At 47.6% G+C, this 20,680-nt stretch overlaps 3 protein-coding genes across 5 annotated transcripts; 1 reads left to right on the forward strand and 2 right to left on the reverse strand.

Moving 5' to 3' along the window:
* Nucleotides 1-1,975: 1,975 nt before the first annotated feature.
* Nucleotides 1,976-5,018, forward strand: LOC100823157. 3 transcript variants are annotated; one of them, XM_003568282.4, is made up of 6 exons: nucleotides 1,979-2,230; nucleotides 2,518-2,605; nucleotides 2,916-3,088; nucleotides 3,175-3,229; nucleotides 3,310-3,360; nucleotides 4,687-5,018. In XM_003568282.4, exons 1-5 carry the CDS (start codon nucleotides 1,985-1,987, stop codon nucleotides 3,324-3,326), a joined length of 579 nt encoding a protein of 192 aa, XP_003568330.2. In that variant the 5' UTR covers nucleotides 1,979-1,984; the 3' UTR covers nucleotides 3,327-3,360; nucleotides 4,687-5,018. The 3 variants fall into 3 exon arrangements, with proteins under 3 accessions (XP_024314759.1, XP_014755126.1, XP_003568330.2); XM_014899640.2 differs by lacking the exon at nucleotides 2,518-2,605 and having other exon boundaries at nucleotides 1,977-2,230; XM_024458991.1 differs by lacking the exons at nucleotides 2,518-2,605; nucleotides 4,687-5,018 and having other exon boundaries at nucleotides 1,976-2,230; nucleotides 3,310-3,364.
* Nucleotides 5,019-5,060: 42 nt separating this feature from the next.
* LOC100838888 (rop guanine nucleotide exchange factor 7) lies at nucleotides 5,061-9,354 on the reverse strand. The gene is made up of 7 exons (XM_010233010.3): nucleotides 8,734-9,354; nucleotides 8,530-8,646; nucleotides 8,272-8,426; nucleotides 6,582-6,656; nucleotides 6,211-6,492; nucleotides 5,772-6,119; nucleotides 5,061-5,657 (listed from the first exon to the last, which is right to left on the reverse strand). The coding sequence occupies exons 1-7, from the start codon at nucleotides 9,017-9,019 to the stop codon at nucleotides 5,295-5,297; spliced, it is 1,626 nt and encodes a 541-aa protein (XP_010231312.1). The 5' UTR covers nucleotides 9,020-9,354; the 3' UTR covers nucleotides 5,061-5,294.
* A 7,419-nt stretch (nucleotides 9,355-16,773) lies between these two features.
* Nucleotides 16,774-19,613, reverse strand: LOC100823760 (universal stress protein PHOS32). The gene is made up of 4 exons (XM_003568284.4): nucleotides 19,120-19,613; nucleotides 18,894-19,003; nucleotides 18,692-18,810; nucleotides 16,774-17,102 (listed from the first exon to the last, which is right to left on the reverse strand). The coding sequence occupies exons 1-4, from the start codon at nucleotides 19,316-19,318 to the stop codon at nucleotides 17,027-17,029; spliced, it is 504 nt and encodes a 167-aa protein (XP_003568332.1). The 5' UTR covers nucleotides 19,319-19,613; the 3' UTR covers nucleotides 16,774-17,026.
* Between the last annotated feature and the right edge of the window lie 1,067 nt (nucleotides 19,614-20,680).

The following is a 20,680-nucleotide window of genomic DNA, read 5'->3' on the forward strand; positions in this document are numbered from 1 at the left end:
CGCCGCTGCTAACCCGAGCAGCCAGCCGCAACTGCCGCACGCCTGCGCGGTCTTCCTCGCGCTCCCTGTCGGGGCCGCCGCCCGCCTGGGTCAAGCCTGTAACCAGCGACCTCGCCGGCCGCCGCCGGCCCACTCCCGCACGCACCCACGTAGGGCCCGCGCCTCGCCTCCCTGCACCTCGCCGGCCATCCCAGCCTGCCCGCGCCAACCACCTAGCAGGCCCGGCCGCCCACCCCAAGAAGATCTGGGCAAGAGCCCCCAGATCAACGCGGAGCAAGCCGCCGCCTCGCCTCGGAACCACCGACCCGACGACGCCCAAGCCGCGCCGCCAACGCTTGGAGAAACGGCTACCGCCGCAGGGGAAAATCCCCGCCGCCACCGTCCGCCGTTGGGGCTTCGCCCGCCGGCATCCTCCGGTGGCGGCGAGGGGAGGAGAGGGCGTGGGGGAGGGTGGTGGCCGCGCTAGGGTTTGAGCCACCCGAGCCGCCCCTGGGTGAGAGCGACGCGGGGGCGTGTTGGGGCCTCACGTGGTACAGACCAAATATACTTTCATGTGTAGTGGAGTAATGTGCAAACGTGCTTTCACTTGGGATGCGAATGTTGTTGATGATACATTACACCCACGGCATATATACGCATTCGATGTGCTTCGTTAATATTGTTCTTAATTAGACTAGTTACGCACACTCTTAGGAAGATCGGACATTTCAACTCAATTGGATCAACACCGGTCGAGGTTTCGTCATGGCAGATACCATCGGGGGTGACTAACGTACGATGAAGCTAGATGGCTTTGGATCTAGTGGGGAAGAGAGTTGGCACACACGATTTTACCCAAGTTCGGCCCCTCTTGATAAAGGTAAATACCAACGTCATGCTTTCGATTGTATTGATCTGGTATGTGTTGATTACAAGATGGATATCATGTCCTCTAGGGCAATCCCGACAGGCTTAGGGTTACAAATCCTTCCCCAAGTCGGTTCAAGATTTAGTCCTTAGTAGAAACCGACGACACTTACTTATTGAATAGGCATTACTCATCGTCTAGAACTCGGACTTCTGTTAGTTTCGGCTTAGTGTAAGCGGGCCCATTCTCATTGTGTAGGCCCACCGGGGTCGGATGTCCAGGAATAACCGATAAGCCTCTCTGGTCTACACCTTTCCTTTTCACTGGGAAACCAATTGTTGCTCGACAATCATGTCAACTAGATGCAACTTAGATATATGTAGATGCTAGTGTTTTTTGTACCCCCACCCCTCCTCCCGTCTCATATTAAGTGCCGAAATATTACATGTATCTAGAGATATTTTAGTATATAGATACATCCATATTTAAACAAATTTGAGTCACTTAATATGGGACGGAGGGAGTACTACTTTTGCTCAAGTGTACTTGTTTGTGAGTGTTTCCATGCATCTTTTTTGCTTTTGAAAATGAGCATCCGCATATGTACTGTGTTTCTTCGGAAATAAAGAGATGACAACGCGACCCTTCCTCTTTTATTGGTGTAAAGAGAAAGATATCACTCAAGCGAAACATGATATACTGAAACCAACTTCACCAAAAAAGAGTGTGAAAACCAATATAGTAATTTTTTTTACATAGAAAACGATTGTATTCACTAAGACGAAGACGAAAATTGGACTGACCTTGGATTTTCTTTATGATTTTGGATTTACTTGCATGCTGTAATCTATGGAAGTAAGCAAACACATATACATTTTGTAAAAACTAACTAACTTTTCAAATTGAATTTCTATACTTCCTCCGTCCGGAATTAAAGTTTTCACTAACTAACTTTCCTTCATTGAGTATTTTAAACTTTAAAGTCCGAAATTAAAATTTTACAAGCCGCACTTTTCAATTTTGAAGTTTCTAATCAAAACTCTGCCAATGTGAGCACTCTTCCCGTCCAGTCCCTCGAGATCTTCGAAACAACAGAGCAGGACTCTCCGGCGAGTCTTTATATGCAGGCAGGCACAGATGGAGGCCGGAGCAGGACGCCACGAGGCAAGCAGAGAAGTGTGTGCTCATCTTCCCCTTCGAGCCGCACCGCCGCCTATAACGACCTCTTCACGTGCCCTATCTTTCTCCCCTTCCATTCATCTCCTAAACCACCACATGGATGACAAGAAGAAGTCGCCGCCCGCGCCCGCAGCCGCAGCCGCCGCAACCGCGCCGGCGCCGGCGAACGGATACTTCAGCTCCGTTTTCTCCGCGTCGCCTGCGGTACTTCCTCTTCACGCCGTCTTTACGATCTGTTTGTTGTTAGGTTATTTTCTTCGTCAGAATTGATGTTTGTGGTATTTTGAAAAAAAATTGGCGATGCGATTCGGTAATTCCGGTACCTCATTATTTCAGTAGTGATTGTTTCGATGGGTTTTTTTTCCTTTAGAGTTCATTACATGGGTACTTTTGGGGGCTAATTTCCGTGATCGACGAGTTCTAGATTTCTGCAGAATTTTATTTGGATATACGTATACCTGTGATAACGTTACTTTTGTTTTACCTGAAAGGCAAATCCAAGAGACGCGAGGGAGACTGACCTGAACACGATACTGAACAGGCAGAATCCTAAAGGGCCGACCAGTGGGGGCATTGCAGGTAGTTGCAGGATCTCTTGTCTATTACGACATTGTTGGGCATCATATAATGTCAAATTTGTGAAAAAAAAAATTGGATCTAGGTGAACTGTCTGCGTGAAACACTCTTGCCGGTCATGGGAAACTTGGTTTTGCTATTGTCTATAGTCAAGTCACCGAACCCAAAGCACGTTTATCTCTGAACTAGGATTGCTCCCTGTTATAAGTTGTTCCGTGAATGTTGAAGAACTATCTTAGTTTCAATAGGAATTTCGGTTATCAATATGTGATACAGCAGCGAACTAACTGTTAAAAGTTAATTCATCCTTCAGATGGCAAATTCCAAGGCAGCCCCACTAAAGGTCGTGTCACATACAAAGATGGACAACAGTTTTATCCAAATGAGCCCTCCGAGTCACCTTATTTTGGCTCGTCTGTGCATTACGGTGGCCGGGACTTCTATGACAGCTCTCCACACAAGCAAGCCAGTGAATCATCAAGAAGTGTACGTTGAAATTGCTATTGCAAATAATCCAGTTCCTAGTTGTTTATATTACTTGTTTTTCACTGTTTACTATATATTTAATACAGTATAAGGACGACAATCCGGATGGCTCTCTGGCTACCAGAGGTGATTGGTGGCAAGGTATGGCATTTGCTGCACGTTTGGATATTATCTAGTAGAAAAGATGGAATACAAATGTGCTCACTATAATTTACTCCCAGGTTCACTTTACTACTAAATAATTTCCTGAGGACCCTCCTATTGTGAACAAGGTATGTTACAGCTCTTTATGATTATAGCCGCTTGCTTAATTGCTTGATTTGTCTCGATTTCGTGCCCTTATGCTGTGTACTATGCCTGCATCATTTCAGTTCCAGTTTTTAGTGGTAGATCAGCAGCAATATCTGAAAGTGTAGTTGGTTATTCATTGTTTTGACTATTTGCTAGAGGTAGCATAGAACTATTTTTCTCCGGTTGAGCAGCTCATAATGGATGCTCATATTTGTTTCAAGATAGTTATAACAGAGAGCAGATTGCTTAGTATTTTCTACAAGGAACACACACTATGTGTTAGGTAACATGAGATCTGTTAACCTTGCGAATCAGCAATTAGCGAAAGTCATCCAGTTTATCAATCTCTGTGGTGCTGCCGATAGTCATAAGCTCAAGGGCTCACTGTTGATCTCCTTTACTTTCCTAGTACGCACACTTAAAGAGCTTTAAAGAATATTCTTGTTATTGTTTGTGTCGTTGTCGCAATTCTGGTATCTATAATAAGGTCCTGAAATCTGCACAAGATTTAGATTCAGTTGTCACATCTGTGCACACTGATTGGTGAGTAATGTTTGTTGACACTGATAGCTCCGAAGAGAAAAATTATCAACTGTGCTGAGCTGAAAGTCCTGTTATCTGTAAATTTATGTCAACGGCTTTAAAGGAGTGACATCAACACCAGTGTGGTCGTCTGACCAAGCATTCCACTATGAGTTTTAACATACATCTAAGAAGATGGGCAGTAATTCTGTGTTCATTTTATGGTAACCTTGTTAATTACTATTGCTCCTGAAAGTTCATATGCTTTGTTGGTTGGCGAAGTTTGATGTTTTTAACATTATCTCTTGTTTATACTTTTTCTTTTGCTGAGATAATCATGATAGAACTTGTAGCAATGCGTACTTCCAAGCGCATTCTTTAGCTCTTACTATCCTCAACATAGAACACAGTTGGTATTTTACTACCTCATTAATCCCAAGGCATATAAGCCTCAATGACTCTGCTGTTTGTTGGTTTTGTCATAGAATATACCCGCCACGGTTTGTCAGGTCTCAGTTGCAAGAAGATAGAAACTGAAAATACACTTGGTACTTATTAAAAACATCTGAGCAGTTTGTTGCCGCGGTTGCCTGACAAGAGCATAAGCTTTTTAGCTAACTAGGGTCTTGTCTCGTATCAAGTTATGATCGTCCACCAGCAAGCTTTGTTACTTGCAACTTGCTAATTTGTTATGATCATCACCTGTACCTGTGTTAGTTGAAACACATTGGGCTCATGCTTTATTCACATCTAATTAATCCGTGTTTGTTGTCTGTACTCTGCAGGAATAAAAAGGAGCAGGTCGAGCTGGTTTGCTGTAGAATTGGCATGATATCAGTCATTAAAAAAAATTATAGTGGAACTACGTCTGTTCTGTCGGTGGAGGCAGCAGTATTTAGATGCATCATCTCACCTGGACAGATGTATGTAGCCTTTATGTGTTTGTTTTCATAGTGCTGAAAAAAAAATGTAACGGGACTGTTGGGGCAGCAGGCAAGTCGGTCCTATGAAAAGTTGCTTCTATTTCGCAACTAGCGTGATCACTTGCTGATGTATCCCCCCCTGATCGTGTTGTGTTTTGGAAACAAAATTGGTTATGCACATCTGTTTCAGCATATCATTGGTGGGGGACACTTTCAGTTCTTGCGATGGTGTGCCATTTGCAGAAATACGGCATTTTCGTCTCATCCGATGAACATCGAATTAAAACACTCGCGACAACTATGCTTAGGCACTGCCAGGTGCCAAAGCCGCCATTACACGCCGCGGGCGGCAAACGGCAAAAACGAACCGCCCTCCGGTACTCACTCGCTACACTAAGGGTTCGACAAGAAAATCATCAGGCACACATACACGAGGCGAGGTATGCACAGACAGTCCAAGGACAGAGGATTCACAGCTCCGCGGCCAACCGGCTGCTGGCCAGCATCCCCTTCACCACCTCCACGCCGTTCTTGCTGTGGTGGTGCGACCGCCTGTCGACCAGCAGCGCCCTCCCGATCTTGGACGGGCTGGACAGCAGCGCCGGCGAGAAGCTCGGCGTCGCGTACGCCGTGAGGTACGGCGTGCCCGAGGCCGGCGCCGGCGCCACCATGGCCGCCGCCTTGCGAGCAATAAACTTGCCATCGGCGGGGACCTGGTCCGGCTGCTTGCTCAGCTCGTCCACGTGGAGCAGGTCGTCGATCCTCGCGATGATGTTGGACGCCAGGCTCTCCAGAACCCTCGAGTAGCTCTCCAGGATCGACTTCCCCACATCCTGATGATCAAAACAGCATTTACTATGATGATGATCAAACAACACTTGCTATGCAGAATTGCAGATCATCACAATGTAAGAAGCTCACAGCTGCGCCGTTAAGTGTTAACAAACCTTGTTGTACTGGATCTTGCTCATGTCCAAGCTGGTCTGCGTCAGCCCGGGGAACCTCTGCCTGAGGGAAATCAGGAGGCCCTCGGCGCGCTCGGCGAGCAGGTCGCCTCTCTTCTCCGTGTCCATGATCATGTCCTTGACCATGCCCCACGACGACTTGCCGCCCGCCGACTTGCCGGCTGCGGTGCCCCTCCGGCGCCACACGTAGATGGAGGCCTCCACGCGGTTGGCGATCTCCACGGCCTGGTACTCCGACGACAGGTCCAGGCAGTCCAGGAGGCAGTCAGGAGAGAACTGCTCCGACGTGATGTAGCGGTATATGATGTCCCCTAGCGTCGCACGCCCGTTCTGATCAGAATCAACTAGCATGTCAGAACCAAGAAGAATTCCCATCATCAGCATCAGAAAAAGCATGAGAAAGCCATGGTGGAATGGGAACCTTGGGCAACGAGTCGTGGTACGATTCGGGGACGTCCATTTCGGCCAGGGCGTTGCTGTTGATGGCCATGGCGGCCTTGAGGATCTGGTTGGCGCAGTCCCGCTTGTGCTCGAGCTGCCTCCGCGTGGCCTCGCCGAGGCCGCCGAGGGAGACGCGGGGCACCGGCAGCCACCACTTCTCGTCGCGGCGGTGGAACGAAGACTTCCGGAAGGAAGCCGCACCGTCGCAGATCCCCTGGTCGGCGTACCAGAACTCGGTGTCTCTGAAACTCTCCAGGATTTCCTGCCAGAACAGGGTTTTTCCGTTGATCAGGAGATGTTCCCCACAGTTCGTCAGAAGAATCAACGAGAGAACGAGCATGTCGAACTCACAAGGAGCATGTTGTCTAGCTTCCGAAGTGCCGGCAGATTGATGTACAGATCGGATCGTGGCCTGCTTGTCATGATCTGAAATTGGTAGTCCATAGGTGCCAAGCTATTAGTACTGACATGCTCTGTTTTCAGGTAAAAGCACAGAGCAGTATAGTTTACCACTAGGAACATTCTGCACATATGGTGTATCTTGTCTTGGTAAGTAAAGTAAGAGATTCAAAAATAGCCAAGTTTAAAAATTCAAGGGAAAATATGATGATTTGTGTAAAAAAACATCCGTTTTGTTATGTGGCATATCCAATCCTACCAAATGTTGGCAACATTGGCTTGCCAGCTTTTTGGCCAAAGAATTCTTGACACTAACAGTTATTTTGCAAGGGTCTGTGAGACGAACGAGATGGCTCATATTGGCAACCAAAATTTTGACAAAGAATCAAATAAACATAGGCTCTCAATATTTTGGTTTTCATCACTTTATCTCTGAAACATTTTTGGGCTCATGTAGCTAGCTCCCCAACTCGGTTTTTGGAATGGTGAAAACCACACTATTTTGTTTTTATAAAAAACACTAAGAAGTTCATGCATGTAGGTTGGAGAGTGAAGTACATTAGCGTTGTATGGGGAAAAAAAACTGAACAACCCTACAACCTACAAGTCTGATTTTTAAAAAAGGTTTCTCAGAAACTTCTAGGAGAATTATTTTTTTCCTACATGTCTGAAATTTAATATTTTCCAAAAATATCTAGGAGCAATTTTGTCCTGCATGTCTGAAAATTTTGAATGTTTTCCAAAAAACTTCTAGGAGCAATTTTGTCCTACTTCACCGTACAACCTACATGTCTGAAAATTTTAAGGTTTCTCAAAAACTTCTAGGAGTGGTTTTGTGCTACATGTCTGAACTTTTTAATGTTTTTCAGAACTTCTAAGCGATTTTGTCCTACTTCACCGTACAACCTACATGTCTGAAATTTTTAAGGTTTCTCAAAAACTTCTAGGAGTGCTCTTGTGCTACATGTCTGATTTTTTTTAAATGTTTTTCAAAACTTCTACGATCTACATGTTTTTTTTCTAACACTCAGCAGTCAGCATCTCTCATTTTCCCTGTCCAATGCACATATGGTTATATTTTTCTCATGAACTTTTGTACATGTGCCTGGATTAACATTTGGTGTTGGCATTATTTATTAGGGAATTTTGTGAGATGCACAAATGTACAAATCCATCAAGAGGTGCATATGGACCAGACTTGTCATTAACTTAACTAGTAAATATTTGAAACTAATGAAACGCGCAAAGATGAACAACTAAAACGGACAGCACATTGATGTAGTCTTTACTCTTTGGTGTTTGGACCTCAGAAATACCACATGCCCGACCGTTCTGTAATAAACGAGATTAAGTACCTGACGTCCAGACGGCTAAACACGTATTTAAAGGCTACTTTCAGACTTGCAGTGGTCCATACCAAGTAAATTTCAAACTATGAACGGATTTGCGCTTGATTTAGGCGTCGCCCCTCTGTACTTGCTCGTGAAAAACCACAAAAATGATGCTCCTTCTGACATTCTACACTACTTCGCCATTTCTTTGAGAGCGAACTTCTAACATAATTGTGCAACTAGTTCAGTCATTATCAAGTTCTACTAGCAGTACAAATTTGGCATGGTAAGTTCCTGTAGTTTTCAGTTACCTCAAGCCTGGTTCCGTCAGGGAATGTCTGCCATGTGGGCACTAGCTCGACAATATGGTCGCTGACGCACAGCAGCCAGTCCATCTCCCGCCGCCACATCGCCTTCTTCTCCGGGGCCAGCGGCTCCAGCCTCCACAGCTGCCCGAATATCGTCGCTGCAATTGCAAGAAAACGGCACGGACGATCAAATTAAGCGTCAGTGCTGACAGTGCACATGAACTTTGTTCCCCCCTCTAATAAAGCCTAACGGTGGCTCACCGCAGAGGTTGGTGATGGCGTTGGAGATGGCGAGCGCGGTGCAGACGCCCTTGCCGCTCCCGGACATGTCCTCGCCCAGCAGCAGCTTCGCGAACCTCTCCTTCATCAGCTCCAGCTCTGCCAATTTAATCCCCACCGTCAACGAGACTGGAGTGCTACTCTGACTCTGAACCGACAATTTGTCGTGTACTACGACGCACGAACCTGGGGCTCTGTGCTTCTCGGCGCCGGGGAGTTTCTCCTTGGCGTCCGGCGGCTTGGCCTTGCCCGTGGCGTCGTCGGTGACGCAGGTCTTGATGGCGACGGCCTGCTGCCACTCGTCGGGCGGGCAGTAGGACTCACTGGAGGCGGCCTCAGAGCTGGCGCTCGAGCCGCTGCTCCCGCGGCGGCGGCGCTCCTCGTCGTCGGCCGACTCCGCCGTCAGCGTCTCGCTCACCGCCATCTCCCCCTCTTCCTCTTCCTCAGCCGGGCCTCCTCCCCCTCTCGCCATATCCCAAATTAACCCAACACGATTCGTCCCGGCAACGACCCCTCTCCTACGTAGTACTCTGCTCTCCTTCTAGTATTAACTCGCGCGGCAATTGACGGCGCTTAGCTTGGTGCTGCAGCTACTAGTATGAGCGACGGGGTTTGGCAGTGTCTCGGGCACAGCACGGCTGGCTATGTTCCGTTCTCTCTCGATCGCGGGGAATAAAACTGCATGAGGGCGGGGAGTATAAAAGCTTAAAAGAAGTCTGTGAAAGGCAGCTGACGGAAGAGGAGGAGGAGTGACCGTTGGGGTTTTGAGTTGTTTTGGTGGGATTCTCGGTGCGGCAACGGTCAGTGAGTGAGTAACAAAGGCTGCTCGCTTAATTGGACGCGCGCCGTGGCAGCTACGCTCTGTGGTCCGTTCCGCTGGCCGCTAGCTGCTTTCGCTCTACGTATCGATCTCTCAGGCTCTCTTTTTTTTCCTCCTACTGCCTCTCTGCGCGTTCACCTTCTTTTTTGCCGTTGTGCGCTGTCGAGGGCATGTGAGGAGGGAGGGAGGTGGATACAAAATTTGGTTGCAGGATCTGCACGCCAGGGGGGCACGGAAATCTGGAGGGCCTGTTGATTCCTCGTTGCGTCTGGGTTGGCCTACGTGCGTTGAACATGATGATCATGCTCAAACGGTCAATTTCTTTGTTTATTCGTGGCGGTGTTTGTCAAAAAAAAAAATTCTTCCTCTTCAGAAACACTTGCTACAACACAGACGCACACAGCATCTATAAACGTCACCCCATGTAGAATATCGGACGATCGTAGAGCCTTAACAATTATGAAATCATAACTAGATCCTTACTATAGGCAGAGATGTCGGCTAAAATATAATTCGTCATGATGTCAAGCATAGGTTTTATTCCCTAGCAGGCTAAATAAATTTAATAGAAAATGCTAAAATAAAATTCACATTTAGTTTTGTGAAAATCTTATGGGTACTTGAATATTTTCGTGGAAGAACACAATATTGTATCTTTTGTGTAGGGAAAAAAATGTGTGAGTAAGAAAATCAATTTTTGAATATCAAACTTGTATTTTACAAGAAGAGGTAGCAAAACTTGTCTTTTTCATAAATATATATAAGCACACAGAGGAGCATCACATTTACATGTATGATTTACTTCTTCTTCTTCTTCTTTTCAAACGGAGACAAAAGCTTTGCCTCATCATATTGATTAAGAAAGAGTGTTACAAGAGAACAACAAAACAAAATCTAGCCCAACCGGCACATGAACAAGACTACTCTCGCGGTAAGAAATATATCTCAAATGGATGGCACCCACAACCCCTCCCCCCCCCCAAGAAGAGGCCTCCCTTTTAATTTTACCTGCAACGACCGTGGGCATAGAGAAGATCTTCCGGAACACCCTCGTGTTTTTTTCATTCCAAATCTCCCAAGAAACTAGCATCACCAAAGTGGCCATGCTTTTTCGTCGGTTCCCTTGAATGTTGATAACGGAGCACCACCAATCCTTGACCGAATTAAAGCTTGGCCAATGTAACAAAACATTTTTGAAAACATTTTCACATTTACCTCTCAGCTGTGACTTTGTGGTGGCTTTACAAGGTGGTCCATGTGTTAGGATTATGAGGAAATTGACTAGGCAGATAGCTCATGCCTGATATGGCACCTAGAGCATTGTGGTGCGGCTAGCCACATTTGTTCCACAAATTTGACATGATTCCATAGAATCTAATTGAATTAGTTGAGATCTGAAAGGATCTGACATAATTTGGTTTGTTCCTAGCAATTGCGCATCTAATTTGCTTACCGAGATAGCTGAGATGCCATCCTAACAAGTGGATCTAGCTTCTTAATCTGCGGAAAATATAAGATGGGATAAATTCTCATAATATCACAGTAAGTGGTTAATACAACCATATTTTATAAATGGGGCAAGGGATGACATGTTTATGGGTAGCAACAAGGAAACCATATTTGTAGCTATCTATGGTTTCGTTAATGAAACTGGGGTAGTTCCCCTCTAATTAAAAAAACAAGAAAACACATGGGTGGTGTGCATCCATTCTGGTCCGTGTGACCACGCCAACACGTACCCATGAGCAAACATCAACAGTAAGGTCCCTTGCAACTCCATTTTAGAGAACACAAACTGCCTAAAAATAAAGTAGAACAAATGCATATGAATCTACAACTACTACATTATAGACTAACAATTGGTGCGTTATAAATTGGTACATACAATCTGCGTTACAAATTCATTATTGCATTGGTTCAAAAAAAAATTCATCTGTTCAAAACTTATTTTGGTGTTGGTTTTGTAAGTAAACGGATTTATCTACGTGAAAGCCATTCAAAACATACTTTGGCGTAGGTTTCACGGCTATGCTAGCTGGAACGAGTCTGTCCAATGAAACCGGCCCATTCAAAACGTCCTTTGGTGTCCACCATATATGAAAACTAAAATTGGCCGGATCTGATCACCTAGCGGCCAGTGGGTAAAAAAAAACATGACGAGGCATGTCTGGAAGCCCAAAGTCATCCATAGTCGAATAGTGAAATTTGCTCTAATTTTAAACATGTCGTAGTAGTAGGCATATAGCAGGTGAGTTCATTAAGCTCAGTCCGGCTCGCGGTCGATTTCAAAATCCGAGTTTGAAAACACGTACGGAGGAAAAAACAAACGAAAACGGAGAAAAGGCCGAAGAGGGTAGAAGGCATCTAGTAGTAGCACAAAACGTTAAGGTGAAAAGCGCCTGCGGTTTGACTCGATAGCCGCGACGACAATGTCCTTTTGCGGCGCACGAAAAATCCAGCCCGCGTCGCTAGCCGGTGCCTTGCCCCACGTAGGCCCCACGAAAGCGGCGTGGAAAAACTCTATCAAAAGCCGAGAGAGCGCATCACGATTTCGCTAGCGGGAGAGATCCACGGGCGTACCAGAGAACACATTACTAGTGCATGCCCTTCCGTTAAGATATCAGTAGGAATTTTAGTCCCAGAATATATGTGGGTCGTATGAATCCCGTGTAATCGTTCAGCTAAAGGAATTCTGGGAGCATTCTAACATGAGTGCGGAGCTAACAAAATATCTATTCTACAGCATCCCTCTTATCAAAAATATACGGAGTACAGTAGTATATAGTGGTGCACTAATTAATTGCGGTACTGATAACTCTTGGATTGGAAGCAAAGAAAGAAGGTCTGATGAGTTTAACGCGGTGGCAGGGTTTTGGTTGCAAGCAACCGGGAAGGAATTACGTAGGGCCAAACGCTAGTAACATATGCTCCACCTTTGCTAGCCTTGGCTTTAAACGATGCGCGCAACTTCAGAAGCTTCTGAAATTTGCACTGATGGCTCTGAGCAAAATCATTACACTGCGCTTAAGTTCTCACAACAACCAGCTTCTTCGATCTTTCCTAAATACTCCCCCTGCCAAACAAGCCAGGATTAGAGCACCGGTCCAACACCGTACGAAGCAAATTAAGAACCTAATAACTCTGCAACCTGCAAGGCTGCAACGCACCGTCCTTCCTTTTGTTGCCGCTGGGACAGGGAGAAGAGGAGAAGGGAGGGGTTTTCGGTGTTGCCCTGTCCCGGTTATCAGCAGGTACACTCACCGTAACCACACTGGCTTCAATTTCAATGGCTCACTAAACTAATCCGTGCGGGGAGCATCAAGTCAAAGCCCGTAGCACAAAAACAGAATCGTCACACAGATTGGGATCTCGCCTGCTCCATACGAGGAACTCCCACGGTCCCACCCAGTCCCGGACAGCCGTGAACCAAAATGTCAAAGAAAAGATTCACTCTTCTTCTGTCCTGTCCTCTCAAACGTAAAGAATGTTTTCGTACTCGTCCCCAAGGGATGGGAAGGATCATACTTTTTCAGAGATCGCGAGGCTATGCTACGAGTAGCAGTACTAGTGTACTGTACTCCGCTTCAACTAGCACCAGCGTGCAGGCACAGGCCTCTGCCTCTCGGCACACGAGAAGCCAAGATTCGAGAGCCCGGAGCCAACCAGAAGCATGCATCTGCCGCTCTACGCGCCGTGGCGCAGAGACCCAGGGGCGGACGTGCGTCGCCGGGCGGTCGGTCCAGCGCCGGTTGATCGCTGCTGCTTCTAGTCTTCTCTGCGAGTCAGCGCTCGAAATCCCATTCGTCGGTTTCTGCGGCACTGGGCCAGAATATTGGTCGCGACGGCTTCCGGGAGGAGGATCTGCCGGGTATGCGTTCCATTTTGGCCGTTTGGTTCTCGTCTTTTCCGCGGCGAATCTGCGATAATGCGCATGGGCGTCGGGCCCGTCGGCCAAAATGGAACGCGTCCCTTTGGGCTTGTGACGTCGGCCTGGAAATATTTGAAATGGTGCTCTACTCCAGATGAGGTTGAGCTTCTAGCTGCTGGCTTCTGTTGGGGCTAGTGTTTAAGTGTTCTAAGAGTGCTCAACCAAACTTCTAGAGTTCCAGTGCAGCATGATGCTGGCCCTGTAGTTTTGGAACCAGAGTGTCAAGAGGTGGTCTACCTGCTCAAAAACCTTTCTTCCCTTTGGGTTGAGGTGAAGGAGGCAAAATTGCTCAACATTGTTAAACGAGATGCGAACCAGGTTGGTCATTCCCTAGCTAAAAAACAAGACCATGAACGGGGCATAGTCTCTTTTTTTTTTTTGGAGGAATGAACGGAGCATAGTTGAGACTTGAGACGGCTATAGTCTCTAACTGATCGACTGTGCGTGCCATTGAGTATCGGAGACGTGTTCTAACGATTCGCGAGTATATGTATGGGCCCAAATAGCTTTTCTTAGAAAATGGAAGTTTCTTACCCGATCTCTGAGTGCATATAGCCTACATATATGGGCCCAATTAGTGGTAGAGATCAGAGAAGTCACCTCTAGTGATAAAAGGTTATAGAGCCTAATGCTTTTCCTTGTTTTGCTAGGTTAGTAGGTTAGGAGTAGCCGAGTAGTCCATGACACGTAACCATCATGCCCGCGACCAACCTCGAATTTGTGTACCTCAGTACCTACATGTTACACCAAGGATAAGACCACAGAGGCCAACAGTATGAAATGAACTTAGCTAAGAACCAAATTATTGATTGGATAGTTAGGATAGTGGTTATATATCCTCAGCCCACCACCCACCAATAATGAAAGGGTGTGGTTACGTCTCAGTCGCCTGATTTTTAAGCAAAATGATTAAATCTAAGTTGACGAATTAAAACCGTTGGATTGATATCTAGATGTCATTTTACTTTCTTTTTTCCACCATTCATTTCGAATCTTAAAGCAGTAACCATATCCAATGGCTAAGGAATCAACTTATCCAATGCCCGGGGTGGTCTTGGTGTCATGGTATCAGATTGGGATGGCCCGCAGCTGTTGTGAAGCGGCCTAGCTTTCAAGGTTTCGTGCTCTACTTCTTCACCTTAGGGCTGGAGGTGGGGCAAGGCGAGTCTCATGTCATCGTGGTTTGAAGCCCGGCTCCGACCTCAAGTTGGCTCAAGATTTGCTTTTGTAGGTCTAGGCTAGCCAGGGCTTCGTCTTAGGTCGTCCGGTGAGGACGGTTGTGTTTTTCTTTTTTGGCCTCGCAGTTGGCGGGTGCGGTGCATATGTTGTAATTTTGGTTACTTGCACTTCTTTGCGTTTTCTTCTTAACGAAAATGAACGCTTCCAAGTGTGTTCAAGAAAAAAGAAAACCGGATGACTTAGATATAGCAAAACCGATAATCAAACCACAGATTTGACGCACCGTGTGTCTCTTTTGTGACGGAACATCATTTCAGTGCCTAATAGTTAGAGTTCGTAATGACTTCAGTAAACTCAAGATTATATTCTGTTAACGAAATTTCTTGATTTGCAGCAGCGAATCTACCCAAATAATAAAAGGTCGTCCGCCCGCAAGTTTTGCGATTGCCCCTTCACGTTTTTGTTAATTTAACCTGCGGTCCATATTAACGACGGCACTGGGTTTGTTTTGCAAGGTATGGGCTAAACTGCAATTTTGCGTCTCCCGTATCTCTCCCGACTCATCCCCGGCCGACCCGCATCTCGCCCGCTGTGCCGCCGTGCCCTCGCCGCCGCAGCAGCAGCAGCAGCCAGCGGCAGATTAACCCGGCTGCTGCTGGGCCCTGCCGTCGCTGTCTCTTGCGCGCTCGCCATCTACTCCTCGGCTGGGTTGCTCTCCTCCGAACCTAAATCCGAGACAAATTCTTCTCCGAGGCGAAATCTGCTCGAGCAATGGGGTTCCGACATGTACTCCTTTGCCCCGTTCTACAAAGCTCCGCCCGAGGTGCCGTCTCGCTTGCTGACTTGCTAGAACTTCGATAGCACGCCTTGCCAGATCCGCTCGAGACGTTTTCTCGCTCAAGGTACCGCCTCTACGGTCAACTCCGTCGCCTCCGAGCACTCCAGCATAGGAGGACAACAAGGTCTCAGCTTTCTCCTTCCTGGCTTCCCCTCCCTAAGGATTCTTATAATTTTGCTCTTTATTGATTGAATTTGTTGAGATGAGATTGTGTGACTTCCCCTCGCATGGTGGCCCCTCCGTCTCCCCTTCCCATGGCCCATGGCGCCCACTCTCTCTGATGCGTTTCCTCTCCCTCCTCTTGAACCCTAGGACAGCAGCAGGGTATCCAATCTCGATCCAATCTAATCCTTTCTCTCCTGTAGGTTAATTGGAGTTCAGAATAGAGAGTTGCAGCGATCAAATCAGGAAAAGTTAATTTAGTCGAAGTGTTGCTCTGCCATCCTAATTTTTAACCTCTGAAATCCAACGTGATCCTAATTTTTTTAAACCTCTAAAATTCGTGGTCTTGCACATGCAGTGTTGCTTATGCATCCCTAATAATAAAAGCAGGAAGGTTTCCTTCGTCGTCGTCCGCCGTGCATCAATTTCCGTGCATGTTCTGATTTTCCGTGTCTCTTTACACTCCGTCGAACCTTCTTTTTAATATTCCCACAGCGCTGCCTTCCCGGGCCGCCACCGCCGACTCAACTGCCCGCGCAGCATCTCCCTGGTGACCGCTCTCGATACGCGTCAGCGCCGGATTAGATTATCGTGCAAGAGATGAGCAAAGGGATCCAGGGCTGATCGGCGCTATCCACCGCCGCACGGTTCCTCGTGCACTGCGCCACCGCGTGCTCTGACGCCAGCCACGGCCGGCGGGCGGCGTGGACTGGGTGCCATGTCCTAGCCGCAGCTGCTAGCATCGGCCCCGAAATCATTTTGATTGAATGTCCAATTATATTATTATGTTTTGTATAAACATGAATTTTCGCGTGCACATATTTGAGAGGCCGTGGCAACGGACGGGCACTGTACTAGTGATGTAAAGAAGTAAGGAGATGGAAGGGATTGAGCCATTGAGGCCCGCCTGCCACAGGGGCTACTGGCGACATGGGCATGGCCGCGTTGGGCCTTCGTGGGCTAAAGGTTATGGAGTGGGTGGTCAAACCGACTGGACCATCACTCCCTCACGTGCAGGTAGTTTCTGGACGGCCGAACCTGTCTTGGCGGCCCGGCCGGCTCAATCGTGCAAAAATTAAAGTCCCCATCCGGCCTAGCAAACTGCAAAAACAACTAAGGCCTGCTACGATAGAGACTACCCCATCCATTTTCTACTCGAAAAAAAAAGTGCCAACCCTAACGCTGCACCTGCACATAAAAACAGCGCAAAGGAAACTGTGTTGTGGTATCGTCTGCTTATCTGGGAATTGGTTGTTGCCTCATCAGGGAAGTCGGGAGAATTTGCGCTGGAACCTCGAATTGAAATCGAGCACGCAAGCATCGAATTAATATTCACAAACAGACACGGCCACAAAAATTTGTCAAGGCTGCGACAACACAAACACAAGAGGCCCACATTTTATTCGGACGCAGTAACAACGCGAAACACGACACTGTTTTACCAACACAAGTTTGCATCCAGGCCGGGGGCCGGGGGGGTGTCAGCCTCCTATTCGAAAAACAAACAAAAAAAGAGTATCCATCCTGAATCACATCGCCGGTGGCAGCCAAATTAGTCCCCCTTGACGACTGTCACGGGGCACGATGCGTTCGACAGCACGTAGTTTGTCACACTCCCAAGAAGAATCCTGCAGCATCGACAGACATGAAATGGTCAATGGATGGGAATAAGCTACGAGCCTACGACAGTGACGAGATCTGGTTTCTGAACACGATGTGCATTCACATTTGCGAGTTACGGAAATTTAGTGGAGTTTCGTGTCTGATAGTCCCGATAAGCTGTGCCCAAATAATGATGCTCTTTTTTTTTAGGAAAAATAATGATGCTCTTGAATAGCAGCAACACTGTAGTTTCGAGTCAACTCTATCAACAATATTTCAGGCACTTTAGATGACCACACAAATAATCTAACAGCCACCAAAATATGTCAACCATGAGGACTCGTGCAAGTTCTTGGATGTCCCCATATAAAATATGCCAACCATGAGACCTCGTGCAAGTTCTTGGATGTCCCCAAAGGGACGACCTCGTGCAAGTTAACAAAATGCAAGAACAGATTGATAGTCCACGCTGTAACTGCTGATTATCTGTGAGCTCTCTTCTAATTGAAATGAAAATACAAACGCCTTAATAAAAAACAACAATGTTAAATAAATTTATAAAAATGGATGTGTGCATCGTTTGATGCAAAAGCCAGGAGTCTCAACCTCCTTTTTAAGAAAAACTTTAGTGAGTGTCGGTGCATCGAGAACGACATTATGCACCGAGAAGTGCCTTTTGTAATGACATTATGCACAAGGTAATGGGGCACCCCTCTGTATTGTGCTGTACTGCTGTGATTGTGCGTAATATTCCACAGACATATTTTTGAGGAACCTCCTCAGAGTGCGGGACGCTCCCGCAATTCGTTACGGAAGAACATAGTTGACCCTGTTTACAAGGCAACTGGGTCTAAAAACTATACTATGCGCAGCTTATTAAAGGAAAGCCGCACAAATACACACACAACAAAGAAGCCACCTAACCAAGCTAGGTCTGGAGCAAAGCCGACAAACAAACCGCAACGACAAAAGCAAACCACTGCCCACGACACCGAAAAGAAAGCAGGTCCATTCGCCCGAAGAAAGTAGGCAGAACTGGCCCTCTTCGATGACCGAAGCAAGGAAGATAACGCCTCGCAGCTGCTGCTCGTGAATCAACAAGCCCCCGCTTCTTTAAGCCGACACCCCTGACAAGCCCAAACCGGTCTCATCGCAACTATATCGGTTGGACCAAATGTCCAAAAGCTAAGTTATACTTCCTACTTTTCACAAAAGTTAACGTATTTGGTTTCGTTAAGACAAGACTTTGAGCGCAAGAATTATTCTATTAATATGTATGATACGAATCATGGTTACTGGCAACTTCTTTTAAGACGAATATATTGAAATAAATTTCATGTATAAACACATATATAAAGTTATCACTGGTCAAAACTTTGTCCAACCTTCGTGAAAAGGGGGGAGTTCTATAGAGAACCCTTAAATTTATACCAGACACTCAAGCGCTGCAAGGATTGTCTATCTGAACACGAATACTGTACTTATACAAGTAGCAACTACAACTAGAAATGTCGCGCTCTATGACCAAGGAATGTACTACAGATGTATTCATGTACCATCAAACTATTAATTCGACTACTGAGACGCGCGAGGCCATCATTGGAAGGAGTGGTACCTCTGCATTGTGCCGAGGCCGCGGCTGCCCATGACGATGGTGTCGATCTTCTGCTCGTCCACCGCCTCGCAGAGCTTCTCCCTGGCGTCGCCCCAGTACAGCTTCGCGACCACCTTCAGCTGATCGATCCAAGATAAAATAAATAATACTCCATCCAAGACGTGGCGACAGCACAGAGAAATGTACCCGCACATATACATACCTCCAACTGGCGCGCGGCGGTGTCGAGCATGTCGAGCACCTCGGCGTCGCAGCGCACGCCGTAGTTCTGCATCACCGCCGGCTCCCGGAACTCCGAAAGAGGGATCAGCGCTGCGAGAATCGATCGAATTAGTTTGAGACGGACACGGTTACGGCCAGGGAAGGGATCGTCGGATCGAGCTCAAAAGCAAATAGATGTGGGGAGATTTGTTTATAGTGCAGCTTACGGGATCCGGACTTGGCCCAGAGGGTGTGCTTGGCCTCCTCCCCGCCGTGGCGCAGGACGTGGAGCACGACGAGGGTGTCCCCCCTGCGGAGCAGGTTCTGGGTGGCCCACTCCAGCGCCTTCTTGGCGCTCGCCGAGTAGTCCATCGCCACCCCGATCCTGCGCTCCCCGTCCCCGTCTCTGTCCCCGCCGCCGGCCATCCTAGCTTCCGATCTGGTCGGTTTTTCTTACTTGCTTTGCTGCCTCTGCTCTTTCGTTCTCACGAGACTCAAAAAAAAGGTGGTGTGCTGCGCCTTGTGGCAAGGATAGAAACAGCCGTGATGTTGTACTTATTGTGAGAGAGGAGAATTGGGGGTTTGGGTTTGGAAGGAAAGGAGAGACGAACCACGGCGGGTTGCGGTGCGTGGCACGTCTCGCCGCGTCACCATGTTTCGGCCTGGGGCGGCGTGCACTCCTGCGGGTTAGCGCCCCGTGCACTCGAATCTTTGCACGGCACACAGTGTGCAACTCGACTGCCCCACGGGACGGCGTCAGGAGAAGCGCCCTCGGCATCGCGCGCCGTGATGCAGTAGCGTGTGTGCCTGAGCAGTTGTCGGTTTAGTAGAAGAAAACCGCGTACTGTAAAAGGGCAGGCACACGTTACAGTCGAGACGGCGGTGAAAAGGGCCGGAGAGTTTCCTCTTTCCGTGCTACCGGCGGAACAGTTGAGACTTGTCTAAAGGGGGTTCTGAAGTGGAGTTTGCGTGAACGGGGACGGTTTCCTTACCCGGATATTCTGCATGCGGTTCCATGTGTTCGTCTCGTCTCGTCTCGTCTCGTGTTAGTTCAACATACTATCTGCTTTTGCTTAAACAAGATAAGCACTATACCTTATCCGTGACCCATTCCCGTCCAACACTCGTTGTGCTACAACTCGTGACTCGTGAGTGCACCTTTGGAATGGAGCGCACGCATAACACAGCTACAATTTTGGCTATTCGTTTGTACTGTATTAATCACACAACCAACCAGTGCTGATTAAATGGCAAATACTTGGCAGGGCATTGTGGCAGCTGTCTCATGGTGTTTGTCAGATGCTGTCTCGGCACAGAAAAGACTGAAGAGACAACACACGTGAGCAAGCAACAACGTCGAGCAAAGCAACTGCAAGTCCCTGCAATGCTGGGCTTTCCGCTCCTTTGCGTGAAGGCCCAAGAAAGGCTACGGTCGTACCTCTTGACCCGCAAACACGCCACCTGATTCACTACAGGGCTCACAGCAAAGCTTATCCATCGGGGTTACAGCCCAGCACACACTTGGGCTCAGTAGCCAGCAGGAGCCCATAGTTTCAGAATTAACCCTTTCTAACCCAGGTCAAGCCCGAGTTTAGCAAATCGAGGTCGGACCAGTGACTCCACGAAACAGATCGATTCCCCTTTTCGTCATCGAGTCAGTCCGGTGGGGCAGCAAAAAGCGACTGCTCCCAATGCAACAGCGATATCGACATGGGCAGTTTCGGCTCAGTCACGACAAAGGGGATCGATCGAACTTATCCATCGAGGATTCCAGACTCCAGAGCTAGC

This window comes from Brachypodium distachyon, chromosome 2 (assembly GCF_000005505.3).
Source record: "Brachypodium distachyon strain Bd21 chromosome 2, Brachypodium_distachyon_v3.0, whole genome shotgun sequence".
NCBI classification, from domain to species: domain Eukaryota; kingdom Viridiplantae; phylum Streptophyta; class Magnoliopsida; order Poales; family Poaceae; genus Brachypodium; species Brachypodium distachyon.